General features: G+C 42.9%; 2 protein-coding genes across 2 annotated transcripts; one reads left to right on the top strand and one right to left on the bottom strand.

Moving 5' to 3' along the window:
* Window positions 1,455–5,273, bottom strand: LOC8071776 (E3 ubiquitin-protein ligase makorin). Its single transcript, XM_002452597.2, has 6 exons — window positions 5,079–5,273; window positions 3,961–4,048; window positions 3,043–3,848; window positions 2,784–2,853; window positions 2,070–2,158; window positions 1,455–1,980 (listed from the first exon to the last, which is right to left on the bottom strand). Exons 1-6 carry the CDS (start codon window positions 5,087–5,089, stop codon window positions 1,947–1,949), a joined length of 1,098 nt encoding a protein of 365 aa, XP_002452642.1. The 5' UTR covers window positions 5,090–5,273; the 3' UTR covers window positions 1,455–1,946.
* LOC110434362 (ADP,ATP carrier protein 2, mitochondrial) lies at window positions 11,133–14,477 on the top strand. Its single transcript, XM_021458243.1, has 4 exons — window positions 11,133–11,264; window positions 12,618–13,132; window positions 13,313–13,684; window positions 13,803–14,477. Exons 2-4 carry the CDS (start codon window positions 12,638–12,640, stop codon window positions 14,097–14,099), a joined length of 1,164 nt encoding a protein of 387 aa, XP_021313918.1. The 5' UTR covers window positions 11,133–11,264; window positions 12,618–12,637; the 3' UTR covers window positions 14,100–14,477.

Raw genomic sequence — 15,563 nt, 5'->3', positions numbered from 1 at the left:
TCGCGCCTCCACACCCCACGCGTCGCCGCGCGAGGCGCCCGGTGCCCGCGAGGCCGCGACCGTGACCCGCGAACATCACGCCACCTCGTTATATACCCCCCGGCCGCGCGCCTGCCCATGCCGCTCCCGTCTCACCACACTGCTCGTCCTCTGCCTCTGCCTCGCTTAGCCGCCGCCGCCGCTACGCGCTCTCGCCGTCCTCGTTCCCGCGCTCGGTCTCTGCTCGTGATGGCGTCCCGCGCTGCGGTGCTGCTCGTGGCCGTGGCGACCGTGCTGTTCGCCGCGTCGGCGTCGGCGCAGGAGATGGACCTGGGCGTGCCGCCCGCGCCGGCGCCCGTCACGGGCGCGGCAGCAACGGGGACCGCGGCGTCGGCCCTGGCCGTGGCTTGCTCTGCCGTCTTCTCCATCCTCGTCGCCGGTGGCCTCATGCAGTAGGCGCTTGCCGTGGACCGTGGTGGTTCGCTGCTGGTTCGGGGTCGGGTTGGACGCGGCCTGCTCGATCGTTTTCGTCTTAGATAGTAGTACTAGAAGTAGCAGTGATGGGGTGTGTGATTGTGTCCCTGTGCCCCCCTTGGTGGGCGTTGTGATCTGTGATATTGCTTATTCTTTTGTATCATACTGCATTGTTCGATGTATAACTTGTGTTGAGGCGTCTGTTCTATTATGAATAAAGACGATGCATCTCGTTCGTCATTTGGGCCTTGTTTAGTTTCAAAAATCTTTGTAAAATAGGAATAGTAGCACTTTTGTTTCTATTTGATAAATATTGTCTAATTATGGACTAATTATGCTCAAAATCAAACTGTGTAATTAGTTTTTATTTTCATCTATATTTAATACTCCATGCATACGTCTTCGATGTGACGGAGAATCTGAAAAATTTTGTAAATTTTTTAGAAACTAAACAAGGCCTTGGCTTGCTGGGTTCCATGTTCTGTTCATTCACGTTCTAAATCCTCCTAACATTATTCGGGAAAAAGAAGGAAGAACTTCCTAGCATTTGTAGAAAAATACCGTGTACTTTGCGTTATGTGCCTGGCGGCATACATTTAGTTCCAAAAAATTTTGAAAAGCATGGTTTTATTTGATAAACATTGTCCAATCATAAAATAACTAGGTTTAAAAGATTCGTCTTGCGATTTATTTGTCAATTAATTTTAATTCTCATCTATATTTAATGTTTTATATATGTGTTAGAAGATTTGATGTGATAGAAAATCTTGAAAAGTTTTGGATTTTGGAGCTGAAAACAAGGCCACAGTTTTGGAAAGCCGGTACTAATGGCCAGCAAGAGATCTTTCTGCGGTCATACGACTATACGAGCCAACCGTGTGCCTTGCATACAGCAAGAGATCATTGGTGAGAAAAAAAGAGGAGGACGAATTATCTGTGTCATGTGCCTTGCATACAGCAAGAGATCATTGGTGAGAAAAAAGAGGACGAATTATCTATCGTGGTCAAGGATACCCATAGGCAGGTTAAAGTGAACTTAGTTCCACGCGCCATAGCAGGCGAGCAGCTCTGCAGAACGAGATAACATTTCTCCAGTCTTCAATTACAGAGCATTTCTGTAAGCTCGTTTCAAACTTCGGGAAGCAAGCTCAAATTTTTTAACGACTGGGCTGGAAAAACGAAATGCTAGAGATGCTGCAGCCAACGAGGATCACCAGAGTGTATACTGAGTAGTATAATTTAGTTTGGTCACAAACACCAATCAACAACCAACCCGGACAGAAAATGCTAGCTTCCAAGTGGCACGATTTGGACTGCTTCCTTCTGGATGACTTGGACATTCAGCAAAAGATAAATTTCAGAAATGACTGCCCTCTTTTTCAGGATGTTTTTAGTAATAATATTCATTACAAAGCCAAATCCAGGATTGCCGGCTTGGTCAACGAACTCCAATCAACTCAGCATGTTTGATCAAAGATACGTTTGAGTTTTCCTTAGACATGCACCCGAGTCAGTAAGTACGACAACCTGGGAAATAAACAGGAGCTTCTTATCAGTAAGCCAGGCAAAAGCTTCAAATTTTGTAAAGGAAGCATGGTAGGATATAGAATACCCACCTCATAAGTCTGGCAATCGCCGCACTTGCATCTTCAGCGTCATGGTGATTCAATAAAGCGTCTTCCAAACGGCCATCATCGTAGGCATGCTGAAAACGATGCAATTACAGGTGTGAAACAATAGAGCATAACACCACGGGAAATTGACAAGACGGGCTACTACAAATGGAAACACATATTACTCCATGATACGAAGTATATAATCGAGGACTTGAGCCCTCGTGGAGGAAAAACAAGATGACCATCAAGCGGTTCATTATACGAGACAAACTGTAAATTCTCTTATAAGTTCTAAAGGGCCATGTCCTTGTCCTGTACTCATTTTCCTCAAAAAGGAAATCTCCCAATATCATAATTAACGGGCAGATGTTTTCAATAAATAAATTAATATTGCATGTACTAAGAAATGGACAAATAGTAGCAATTCACTGTGCAAATGGGGATGCACTTTTGAAGGACCACAGGGCAGCTTAAACCTACGTACTATTGAATTCGAGCAATGACAGCGGCTTGAAATTGCAAGCTGCTATATAAAGGTTCCAGCTTCAAATTACAAAGATGTACTAGGCACAAGACTTGCATTGTTAGATTGAAAATATCTCCTATGATAAGCCAATTATGTTCCACTCAAGAATGAAGATTAACAATCCATGCTTTGAAGCATGTAATCAAACAAAGAGGCATTTAAATAACCCAAAAAACTGTATTATGTACCTTGTAAAAACAGCTACTTCCAAAGGGACAAGTGCCCTTTCCGAAGTCAAAGTGCTTACAATCAATAGACCTGCATAACATATACAACTAGTGAATTAAGTTCTGCTTTGGCAGAAAATACAACAGAAGTTCTATCTATGCATTCCTAATAAGCAAAGTAAACACTACAGATGAGTTGCTGTTATTAGTCTGGGCAGTTTGAAAATTACATAAACGATGTGCCTAAGGATAAAACAAAATTTCAAATAAAGTATGTTACCTGAGCTTAGCCTTGTAACCTTCAACAATTTCTTGCTTTTCTTCCTTTGAGGAGTACCAAGTAATGCTAGGAACTACATAGTATGACAATTTGCGGCATATTGGACAAGCCCTGAGTGTAGAGTTGACATCCATGCCAGACGTAGGAGAGGTGCTACGCCAATTCCTAATGCATGAGATGCAGAAGGAATGGTCACAGTCAGATAGCAGCCCAAACCTCCTTTCTGCTGCCGTAGGTTTTGAAAGCACACGGTCCAAGCACACACCACATTCTATGTCTTCACTTTTTCTCATGGCCTCAAGATATCTGTTGTTTTTCTTGCATAGCTTGACATGTACCCCCCTTTCATCAGGTTGATTAGGATTCAGGCTCTGTCTTTCACAAAATGCACATAGATCTCCGTGCATCTGAGAACAGTCTTTCCCATAAGGACAAGTGCCAACAGCAGCAGAAGAGCAATTTGACAGATGAGCAGGATGTTGTGATGTTTGATTTTGCACAGCTTGGTACGACGGCCAGCTTGTGGTATCATCTGGAGTGTCATTGTCATGATAATCAACTGCCCATGCAGGTTGATGTGCAGAAAGTGTTGTTGTTGACTTGCATATCTGCTGCGTTTGGTCACACATATCCGTTTGGCATCCACTGCAACGAGGATCTCTGGAAGAAGCAACTAGCTGAGAAGAATTGGGGGATGCACGTGCTGCAGTGGTTGCTGGTTGGGGGCAGTCACGATGAGCTTCAACATGTTCATTTCTGCAACGGCTACCAAAGGAGCACGCCCCTTTCTGGTAGAACGTGCAAACCTGTAGGTGAGAGCATTACTGTAAGAAATACAGGAATACTGTTACTGGATCATGCAAATGTAAATTCGATAGTGCAGGAAAACTGGTCTGGAGTTAGAAGTACGTAGGTTACATTATCTGGTTGGTCATTACAGTCATGGGAGAATTCACAGTAATCTCCTTTGAAGCAAGCTCCATGCAAGAAGAATTTGCAAGGGACCCTGGTGAAAAAAAGAAGAAAGAGGCAACATAAGGGAACACTCTAAATTGTTATAAGTTCTAATGGACACAACCATTAACATTTCATTTGCTATGCCAACAGATACAGTCCTCAATAAGAGACAGCTAAAGTCAGTACAAACATACAAGGAGCCCAGGAATAGTTACCCCATCTTTTGGAGGCTTGAAATAAACATTCCATCCCCAGAAATGTGTTTCTGATGTGTCACAGAACTGATAAACTTGACAAACGTAGTTCCATTCTCTTCCTAGTACTTCATTTCACTTCAAGGTGTTCTACTCGCCATCTCACCATATAAACCATAAATTGAGATGTCATTGGCAAACATTTCCACTCATTCTATTTTATCGTTGAGGTGTACCAAACTACCAAAACAGTCTTTTATTCAGAGTTTACCTCTGCAGTCCTGTTATTCTAAAATTTACACCTCAACCTACACTTCGGAATAAGTTTGGGGCCTATTTTTGGGTAAAAATAATGGACCACTGCCCCCCTCACCCCCCCCCCCCCCCACCCCCCACCACCCCATCCCACAGGCCCACACAGAGGATATATTGCATCCAGCCAATTGTCGAGGACATTTCTGTGCCACTCCTACTAGTCCCGTGATTCACGATATATCCAGACGATTTGAATCCGTGATGTAGTTCATAATGACCTCCAAGGGCAACCAAAGGAATTCGAATGACAAAGAAAGGTCAATTTAGTCGCCTCGATGGTTCCATACCATACATCCTAAATCCTAAATTGGAGCCTTCCTAAAGCCAATGGTATCTCATTTACCACAAAATATCAAATACCAAGCAGTATGTCACCCAAATCTAGACCTCCGCACTATTACAGGATGAACGCACTGCGGTGCCATACAAATGCTGAAATACAAGCTAAAACCAAACCCGAAATCGTCAGAGCAACACGAACGCGATCCAGCTCCAAGCTTAAAAGCATCCCATCCAGTTCGAAATCGCTAGAATTGCAGAGCATGCTGGGGGCAACCGAAGTATTCTTACCTCCTCGACATGCTCGACGAGGCGGATCGAGCTGCACCGTCGACGACTTCGGGGACACCAAGGCGACGCGAGGCACCCGTCTTCGCCGCCGTGGTGACGCCCGCCGAACGCCTAGGGTTTGGTCGGTCGGTGCAGCGCGCAGCTTCGTCCGGTCCCTTTCGTCCTCCTCGCGCTTCCGCAGGTCAGCTTTGTGGTGGGCACCGAAGCGGGGAATCGGTTTTCCTAAAAACGGGAGGGATGCGGAATGACTGTTCTACCCCCAGCGACGTGGCGAAGCGAGCGGTGAGGTTTCGGGCGGAAGCGTGAATTGGGCGCGGGGGAAGGGAGGGGGAGCCTGGAAGGCTGGAACTATGTTCCCGCCGGATTGTGTGGGCAACCGCCTTTGCTTTGCTCGCGGCCCGCCTGGCGGACGTAAATGGCGAACAGGAGTTCGCTGGCGGAGCACATGGAGAAGGAGAACCACTACAAGTTGGGCCTTGTTTACTTACAAAATTTTTTGCAAAATATGAATAGTGATATTTTTATTTGTATTTGATAAATATTGTCTAATCATAGACTAACTAGGGTCAAAAAATTCGTTTCATCAATTTCGACCAAACTGTGCAATTAGTTTTTATTTTCGTCTATATTTAATACTTTATGCATGTGTCTAAAGATTCGATGTGACGGATAATCTGAAAAATTTTACAAAAATTTTTAGAAACTAAACAAGGCCTTGGCTTTGTTTCTTGAGCAAACTTCGCTAGCAAAATAAATCTGGTAGCCCAAGATAGCATAAAGCAATGCAGGAAATGGGCATTCCCTTGTTATTTTGGTTTGCTTGTACGGTCTATGTATCATGTACGTGCAGTATAAATCTTGTTTGGTTGGCGTTTTGGTAGAGTCGGGTCACATTTTTTTGACCAAAAATGTGGAGATCTCCTATGGTGCGCAACTTTTGATTAAATTTAAGAAAAGACAGTACTTTCAGTCTACCTCTCACGTCCTATCTATCTATCTATTTGTTGGTATTTAACTATTTACAGGGTGAACCTTGGCCAAATGGCCATCGGGGTCAATGTCTGAAAATAAATAAAGTCATTAGGAACTATTACACTATACACTATAATTTTCTATTAGAATTAGATAGCGCTCACCATCGACAATCGTGTCCTACCTCTCCATTGCCCACATTGCATTGACCACACTAACACTATCTCTCTCGCACTAGCCAGTAGCCATCATTCACTGAAGCCACCGAACAGGCAAGCTTCGAGGAACCCCCTCCCCTCCTGAGCACGTTTCCACTAAACTCAGGTGAGAGGCTTCCAATACACTAACTAAGACTGGTTAAGAGCACATATCGTCATTTTGGCATTCACTCCAACACAATACTAAGGCCTTGTTTACAATACTTCCGCGGTTTAGTTATTTAATCATATTTCATTCAATAAATGAAAACTCACTGAAGGGCTAGATGTACTTTCATTAATGCTGAAGCATTTTAGCATATGCGATGATGATTATCGTAGCATTTGTGACCTCTATTTTACATTATTACTCATACAATGCACTTTTTTCCTAAATATGTTTTTCTTATGGAATTAGGGGATGGTTGAAAAAAATGGTGCCTGATGTGGTGAATGTTGTCAAGGAGGAGGTCGTCACTTGTCTGTGATGACTAATAAATGGTATTTTTAAGGTCTCCAACACATTCAAATTATCATTTCCTTTTACTTGTTACTTGTCATTCACTGCTATAAAAATACTCATCCCCTACAGCACTTTCATCATCGGTTCATACATCGACCAACGATGAAATTAGGTCTCATCATCACCAACATTCTATGTTACCAGGAGGCAGTGATGATGGGCTCCTCGTCACCGTCGGCTTGCAATATGAACCGGCAGCGAAGACAATTTTCACCGCCAACTCGTTATATGATCCTATGATGATAACCATATTGCGACACAATAATATTAATAAAGTTTTCAAACAAAGTTGAATAAAGATAAATTTTATATAAAATTTCTAGAACTCAATGAGATCCACAACTTTATAGTTCAATACTTTTTTATTTGAAATCATTTACGGTCACAAAAATTTGTTTCAAGTTCTCATGTTTGAAATCTACAACTTTGTAGTTAACAACCTTTTATTATATATGATTTATGGTCTTAGATTTCTATTTAAAGTTCTAAGATTTTGAAATTCAAGAAAAAAACAAACAACCTTGGATGGAGAAATGTCAAAAACAAAACTTATAAATCTTGATGAGATAAACAACTCTATAGTCAACAACATTTTCATTAGAAATCATTTATGGTTTCAAATTTCTATTTAAAGCTCTAACCTTTTGAAATTCAAAAATTTCAAAATGACCTTCGATGATGAAACAACCAAAACCAAAGTTGACCTTGATGAGATATATAAATTTGTGGCTGACAATGTTTTCAATAGAAATCCTTTAAAGATCGAACGGATATGCTTTTTAGACACAAGTTACTTTGGGTAGATTACTTAGAGTGTCATAACCCGGTTGCTAAGGGGTCACAAATAAGAAGGATTGCTGCCCCTACCACCTCTTATATAGACGAGAGGGTAGGATTACAAAGAGGGAGAGAGTCCTACATGTTAGAAGATCGAAGGGGCCCTTCTGACTAGCGTCATCACGGCTAGTCCTAGACTCCTTGTTACTATTGTCATCCCATCGCAATCATGGTCTCATATAGTAGATTGTGGACTAGCCGGTGGTGGATGGCCGCACCCATGTCGTGTTTAGTGGGATAGGGTCATCTAAATGGCCTTCTTAAGCTCTGACTTGGTGTTGATGTAGCACTTGTGAAACAAATTGGTCTCAACTCAAACTTCCCATCAAGTTATATGTCTTGGACCCTTTTATACGTTGGCAAAAGGAAAAAAATAATGTCTTACGCACTTTTCGTCAAGTGCCTTCGAGCACCAAGGTTGCCCTTTGTCATACATAGTCCTCAGTTTTCGTAAATATCCTTTGCTCCATACTTCCTATCCTTCCAAAACATCTTTAGGGCTAAAAAATATGTAGCTGACGAGTACGGATGACAATGAGTACCCTCAACCCGAAATAGATAGGTTTTTGCCCCTTGTATTATTAGGGTATGTGTGTGTTAATTTTCTTATGCATGGGCATCGACGAAGCCAGCGGTGGGGCTAGGGGGGCTCCAACCCCCCTACCGCTGCTAGTGCAGTGGAATCCTTAGCGTTCTTCTTATTTTGGACACAAATTTATAAGGTAGGGTGGGCTGACAACTTTATTTTTAGATATATTTTGTGAATTTCATCATTGATCTATGTTTTTAATATAAAACTACTTCAAGCTAACATTTTTTCTATTACGAGGGGTAATAGTAGAGCTAAGTCGATGTAGAACTTTTGTTTAGCCCCCCCTAAATTTCATCCTGGCTTCGTCCCTGTGCATGGGTATGCTATATAGGGGAAAAATGCTTACCTACCAGGTTTGTAGGCATGGGCATGGTTATACATCATAAATAAATAAACTCATGGGGTTGTGTATATCCAGTGTGCAATTGTTGTTTCATCATCCCTTGACTTAACACCAGGTAAAAAGGAGCTACATGCGTGCCAATTTTTTTTACATTTATTACATATATTTTTAGATTTGTAAGTTGCTCATATAGCCAAGTATACATATTTTGTGGGTACATACAACCCATGGCACCGCTATCTGCTTGGGTATTATAGATATAGATATAGGTTCCTTTTTGTGGGTGCAAAAAATGTGTTGGATGTAGATAGAGGCAGAGGCAAAAGGCAAGGTAGAGCACTCGCCATACCTTTCTACCGTGGATTCTAACCCTAAATCACCCTCAACAGACATGGGTGCAAAACAACAAGGTTGTTAGCGCTGATTCGCCTAAGGACAAACGCAACATGAGTTTCACGAGGAAGAAAACTAAGACAGAGATAAACCATTATTTGGGCCTTTGGACTTCAGGTCTTTGTGTCTTGTGCTTTGTGGGTTATGGTTTGGATTGACACCACATATATGGACGTACTACCTATTTGCTTCAATGGACTACTCCATGCCGACGCCCATAGTTCATCCGTTCATTTTCCTAACGCAAGCATGCAACAACATCGACGATTGAGTTCCTAACGCCACCTAAACCAGGATCGCCAGGCGAATTGCTACTCTGCTAGTCCTAGACCCTAGCGCATGTTGCTTAGCTGCTCCAACCCTTCACACTCTCCATCTTAATCTTGTTTAGCACAACATAGATGCACAACAGTTAGCCAGTTAGGGAATCACCAATTAACATAGACACATGTGTGATAATTTAGTAGTTCATGAGCTGTAGAGTTCAACAGAGACCATAGCAGCACAATAAGTAAAACTTGGAACGTTTTTTCATTGTTATCTGTTCCATTTTTTGTTATAAATTGTTTTTTGGTTGGTTGATTTTCGTTGTCATACCTAATTTTTTTCATCCTCTGTCACTAGGATACATGTGTCCATCGAGTACAGTTAAACCTAATATCATCCTTATCCGCAAGTGACTAATTCATGCAAATATAGTTGCTGCAAAACACACATTAGTAATAATTACTTATGCTCATCAATCATCAAAATCCCCAAAACCATGTAGCTAGATTCTATTTGGATCCATAAGAGATTATGTACATATAAAGATGCTAAAAAAAGGCTCTGGCTGATTTAAACAACGGAGCTTATAGTCTAGCTTATACTATCAAACCACTGAGCTTATAAAAGGTTAGATGCCTCTGCTCACAAAAACTATACATAAGCATGCCCTTGGTTGTCCCATCTTCCTTTAATCTTTGTTTGATTATCTCGTCTTCCTTATTTGTTTATTTATTTAGTAAAGAGATTCGGCTTCGTACCTACGCCATCTCAATTTTTTTTGTCACAATATACGTAGAGGGCCGCACCTCATTGCAGTACATTGCCTTCCCGTTGACCCAAGAAAATTCAGTTATGGACCACTCGAATTCGATGTTTCCTATCAGACTCTGTTTAGATTGAAGATGAAAATTTTTTGAGTGTCACATCGGATGTGTCAAAAGGATGTCAGGAGGAGTTTTTAGAAACTAATAAAAAAACAAATTATATAGCTCGTTTGGAAACGGCAAGACAAATCTATTAAGCATAATTAATCTGTCATTAGCACATGTGGGTTACTGTAGCACTTAAGGCTAATTATGAACTAACTAGGCTTAAAAGATTCGTCTCGCGATTTTCAACCAGACTGTGTAATTAGTTTATTTTTTTATGTATATTGAATGTTTTATGTATGTGTCCAAATATTTGATGGGATAGATGAAATTTTTTCAGGTGGGGAAGGCCTCAGTTAGAAGAGTCCTTAGACCTTGTTTAGTTTACCCTAAAAATAAAAAACTTTTCAAGATTCCACGTCACATCAAATGTTGTGGCACATATATTGAATATTAAATATAGATGAAAATAAAAACAAATTATACAGTTTGACTGTTGAGATAAATTTTTTAAATCTAGTTACTTTATAATTGAATAATATTTATAAAAAAAAACAAAAGTGTTATAGTTTCGCGAGGAGAAATACTGACCATCCATCCCATCATCAACGTCAAAAGGCCACAGCCAACTTGCACGTTTCGCACACCCGAGCCCATGTTCCGTGCTGCCCTTTCACACTCCGCCTTCCCCCAACCTTCTTCCGCTATCGCTGGACCTGGACCTGGAGACCCCATCTGACCGACCAACCCCACATGGCGGTGCACATCCACCGTCCGTTCCAGCGCAAACAAACCCTAACGCCCTGGATCCGCCGTGCCACACTCTACACGCGCTCCCCCATTCCCCACCAACCACATCCGCACCGCACCATCCTCCACTAGCCGAACCCGCCGTTCGGTGTTCGTCACCCCGCACCGGATCCACGTATCCGACGAATCAAAATACCCAGCATGGAACCACCCCCATGTGGCCCACCGCGCGGGGAAGACGCGGATCCACCGGCCCCGCCCGATCGGACGGCCAGCCCGCGCGCGAGGACCCCCACTAGGCTGGTGGCACGCGCGGTGGCGGCGCAGCGGAGATAAAAAGGCATTCCCCAGGAAGGCATCGCCCCCCTCTCACCTCGACGCGCCTCTGAAAGTTCGGAGCCGCCGCCCAGTCCTGCCTCCCTCTCCGCCTCCGGTGCCCAAGGGTGAGTCTCGCGTCCCACCAGGCTTCTCTCCCGTCCTCTGTTCCCGATTTAGGATCGTGCTCTCGTTCCTATTTGTGGCGATCGGTCCGCCTTGTGTGCTGTTATATATAGATCTGCTCTGCTCGTCTGTGTTCGTCGCGTATAGATCCATTATTTCCGGTTTCTAGGCTTGGATCGTTCGTGTGGTAGCCTCGGCCTTTTGGGATTCATTCAGATCGGTGCTTCCTGCGTCGGGTAAGGACTGCTGGGACTCTCCTAGTGGTCGGGTTTATGTATACTTGAGATCTACGCCGTTTCTCCGTAGATGTGTTCATCGCAGTGGATTTTATGCTCCGATTGGCTTGGAGCCTTGGAATCTTTAGATCCTTGTGGAATCATTTTAGATCGCGAGGTTATTGGTTGGTCAATCGGGTAAGTGGGACAGGGAGAGGAAAAATATGTCGTATTTTGACCACTGTTTCGTGATAGTGACGGTGCCGCGTTAGATCTGTCTGTGCTCTGAGCCGTGGATGTCGATCTGACGGTAGGCGCCCGTCCCAAAGATTTTGGATGAAATGTTGAATTCTTTTAGACTTTATTATTTAAGCACATATATCATGTGAAGATCTTGATTTGCATGATCCATACCCCTAGATCTGCTTTCACTCTACTACGTACACGCTGCCATAATTCATGACTTTTTTGTGCACAGTTGATGTTTGGGTAATCTGTCGTGATTTGATAGTAGGTTTAAGTGGCAAAAATTAAGCATATTCTCTTGGTAACACATGTCAAAGATGGTCTTATTAGTACTTGAAACAACTGTAATTGTTTCAGGGTTTATTTTTTTGGGTCCATGCAAGTAGTATTAGAGTGCACACCTAATAGTTTCGACATGCTATGATGTTCTTCAATGGTTTTGTGTAATTGAATTTGGTGATCATGGTAATTTTCATTTGTTGCACAACCTGTGAATATTAAAATTCCTTAACTGTTTGAGCATACTACATTGTGCTGTCGGATTGTAAATTTTGTTGATTCAGTTTTATGCATCTGTTATATTCTGGTGATAGTTGTCAAGACTAGAGTTATGGAACATGAAAAAGTATAAATGTCTATGTATAATTGCATTAATTATTTATTTCTGTTTGATAGTTTTATCTGTTAATGTTTATATGGAGGCTCTCTACCTCAATTAACTGTGTCTAGCGTTGATTTGTGGTTAGTCCATGTTGAAGCTCAGAAAATAATGTTTGTTTGTTTCTGTAGCTTTATTACTATATACAACATACTTTTTTTACACAGATGTGGAGATCTTATTCTGTTTCTCTTTATGCACTATACTAAGTTTTGTGTATCGATATTATGTTGCAGCCAATAGTTTTGAGGTGGTAATGGCGGACCAGGCTAACCAACCCACTGTCCTTCATAAGCTTGGTGGCCAGTTCCACCTGAGCTCCAGCTTCTCTGAAGGTGTTCGGGCCCGTAACATCTGCCCTTCTGTCTCTTCGTATGAAAGGAGTTTTGCCACAAGGAACTACATGACACAGAGCCTTTTCAGCCCTTCAATGTCTGTTACTGGTGGCATCAATGTCCCAGTGATGCGTACCCCGCTTTTTGCCAATGCTCCAGCTGAGAAGGGAGGCAAAAACTTCATGATTGATTTCATGATGGGCGGTGTTTCAGCTGCTGTTTCGAAGACTGCTGCTGCTCCCATTGAGCGTGTGAAGCTGCTTATTCAGAACCAGGATGAGATGATCAAGTCTGGTAGGCTGTCAGAGCCATACAAGGGTATTGGTGACTGCTTCAAACGTACCATCAAGGATGAGGGTTTCTCTTCCTTGTGGAGGGGTAACACTGCAAATGTTATTCGTTACTTCCCTACTCAGGTAGCCCACATCTTCCATTTTGTCTTTTTACTCAGAAACTATTCTAAATATGTTGAAACTACAAGATCTTTCTGTTCCTAAATGATTGAATGCAACTGATTGTTTTCCTAATGGCCTTGCTGTGTGATCAAGTTATGATCTAACTTATATATTATTAACTGTCTTTGTATCTTTGTCTAGGCTTTGAACTTTGCATTTAAGGACTACTTCAAGAGGTTGTTCAACTTCAAGAAGGACAAGGATGGTTACTGGAAGTGGTTTGCTGGCAACCTGGCCTCTGGTGGAGCTGCTGGTGCTTCCTCTTTGTTTTTTGTGTACTCCCTGGACTATGCCAGGACAAGGTTGGCCAATGACGCCAAGGCTGCCAAGGGAGGAGGTGATAGGCAATTCAATGGTCTTGTGGATGTCTACCGCAAGACACTCAAATCTGATGGTATCGCTGGGCTTTACCGTGGATTTAACATCTCTTGTGTTGGAATCATCGTTTACCGTGGTTTGTACTTCGGGCTCTATGATTCTATCAAGCCAGTTGTCCTCACCGGCAACCTTCAGGTTTGTCTAATTTGTCCCTTCAATATAGTGTGCTTTTGCTTGTGGTGTGTGCTATAAGATGTTTCTCTTTTGGCTTTTGCTTGTGGTGTGTGCTATAAAATGTGTTTCTCTTTTGCAGGACAATTTCTTCGCAAGTTTCGCTCTGGGTTGGCTGATCACCAACGGTGCTGGTCTTGCATCTTACCCCATTGATACTGTCCGCAGAAGGATGATGATGACTTCTGGTGAGGCTGTCAAGTACAAGAGCTCCTTGGATGCGTTCCAGCAGATCCTTAAGAAGGAAGGCCCCAAGTCCCTGTTCAAGGGTGCTGGTGCTAACATTCTTCGTGCCATTGCTGGTGCTGGTGTGCTTTCTGGCTATGACCAGCTCCAGATCCTCTTCTTCGGGAAGAAGTACGGCTCTGGCGGTGCTTAAATGGAGAAAAATGATGACGAACAAGAGCAGTTTGTTCCCGGTCCTGCCCAATCAGGATCTGGTGAAGTTTTTGCCTTTCATATCGAAGAAATTAATAATTCATGTAGAGGGAGGATTCTTCCAACATTCGTTTTGGGCGGAGACTTTGATCTCCAAACACTCGTAACTATCCTACTAGGTGGTGGCATCAGTCCCCAAAAACATTATGGTCATAGGGTGTGTCGAGTCTGCCCTTGCTTTGTCTGTCGGGCAATTTTCCTTACATACTTTGCCTTCGATTAAGTATCGGATGAGTAAGTTGCTGCGGTTAATTGTTTGTTTCTCTTTACCTTGTGCAATGCTTGGTTATGATAGCATTTTTATTATCATTGGATTTCTTATGAATGTTTCATTTGGCTCACGTGTGCGTCAGAACGTCTTTGTATAACCCTTGCGACATTTTTACGCTGGGCTCAATCTCAAATGGTATTGGCTTCCCTGCTACGTAGTACAGCCGTTTGATGAATTGCTAAACAAGTGTTCAAGATATTTTTAGGCTAGACTGGTGTACCCGTTTTGATGATGAATTGCCTAAATAAGTGCCCATGTTACGTAGAGCATCCTTGGTAAACCGTAGACTAATATGAATAAAATGATTGTGGAGTTCTAATTTCTTTGTGCATAATTTATTGAGAAATTTTACGATGCTTGAGAATAATGAGAGCCTTTAGTTCATCTAGATCTAACGGTTAAAAATATAAAAGAGTCTAATGAGAGAAACTTAAATTGTGGACCAGAACTTAAATTTTATGGGCCCAAAACTGATTTCTGTATTTATCCAAAGGGTAGAATGGTATTTTGATCGGTAGAACCCTACCCGCAGATTATCTATCTCCGTTGGATAATGTTGAATGGGTACAGGTTCTCGCACCGCTCATCCATGCATGGTGCCATGGAGCGGTAGGGCCATCCTCACTAGCGAAGACGTCTAGAGATAGACGACGACGTCGGCTGCGCGCCGCCGGCCGACAGGGTATAGCTGCCCTCCATCGCCGTCACCCCAGGGGCACAGCAGTGCCGCGCCGCGTCTCACTACCGGCCAGTGCGATGCCGATGTCGTCGATCCCAAGCAGGCTCCAAACATACGAGACCTCGCAGGCGAGCGATGGTGAGCCTGGACAAGACATACGCCGGCAGCCCGGCACCAGTGCGCCTCGTGCAAGCTAGTGGCGGCGGCGGCGAGCCGGCAAACTATCTCCGGCGCGAATACATGAAATGACTAAACTATCCTTAATTATATTTAATTAATGACTTTTACATTAGACGGCTGGAAACAAAATTCGTAAGAGGAACTACCGGTTCCTCCCAAGCACAGTAAAACATCTCTAATTTATTAAGGTCATCAAATATCCCAAAATAAATCCTCATGATATTTTTAAGCTCAACGTCTAGGTACCAGGAACAAGGTAGTGTACCTGTTTGATG

The sequence above is a fragment of the Sorghum bicolor genome, chromosome 4, assembly GCF_000003195.3.
Source record: "Sorghum bicolor cultivar BTx623 chromosome 4, Sorghum_bicolor_NCBIv3, whole genome shotgun sequence".
Taxonomy (NCBI): domain Eukaryota; kingdom Viridiplantae; phylum Streptophyta; class Magnoliopsida; order Poales; family Poaceae; genus Sorghum; species Sorghum bicolor.
Note: the sequence above shows the minus strand (reverse complement) of the source record. Positions and strands in the feature narration are given on the sequence as shown.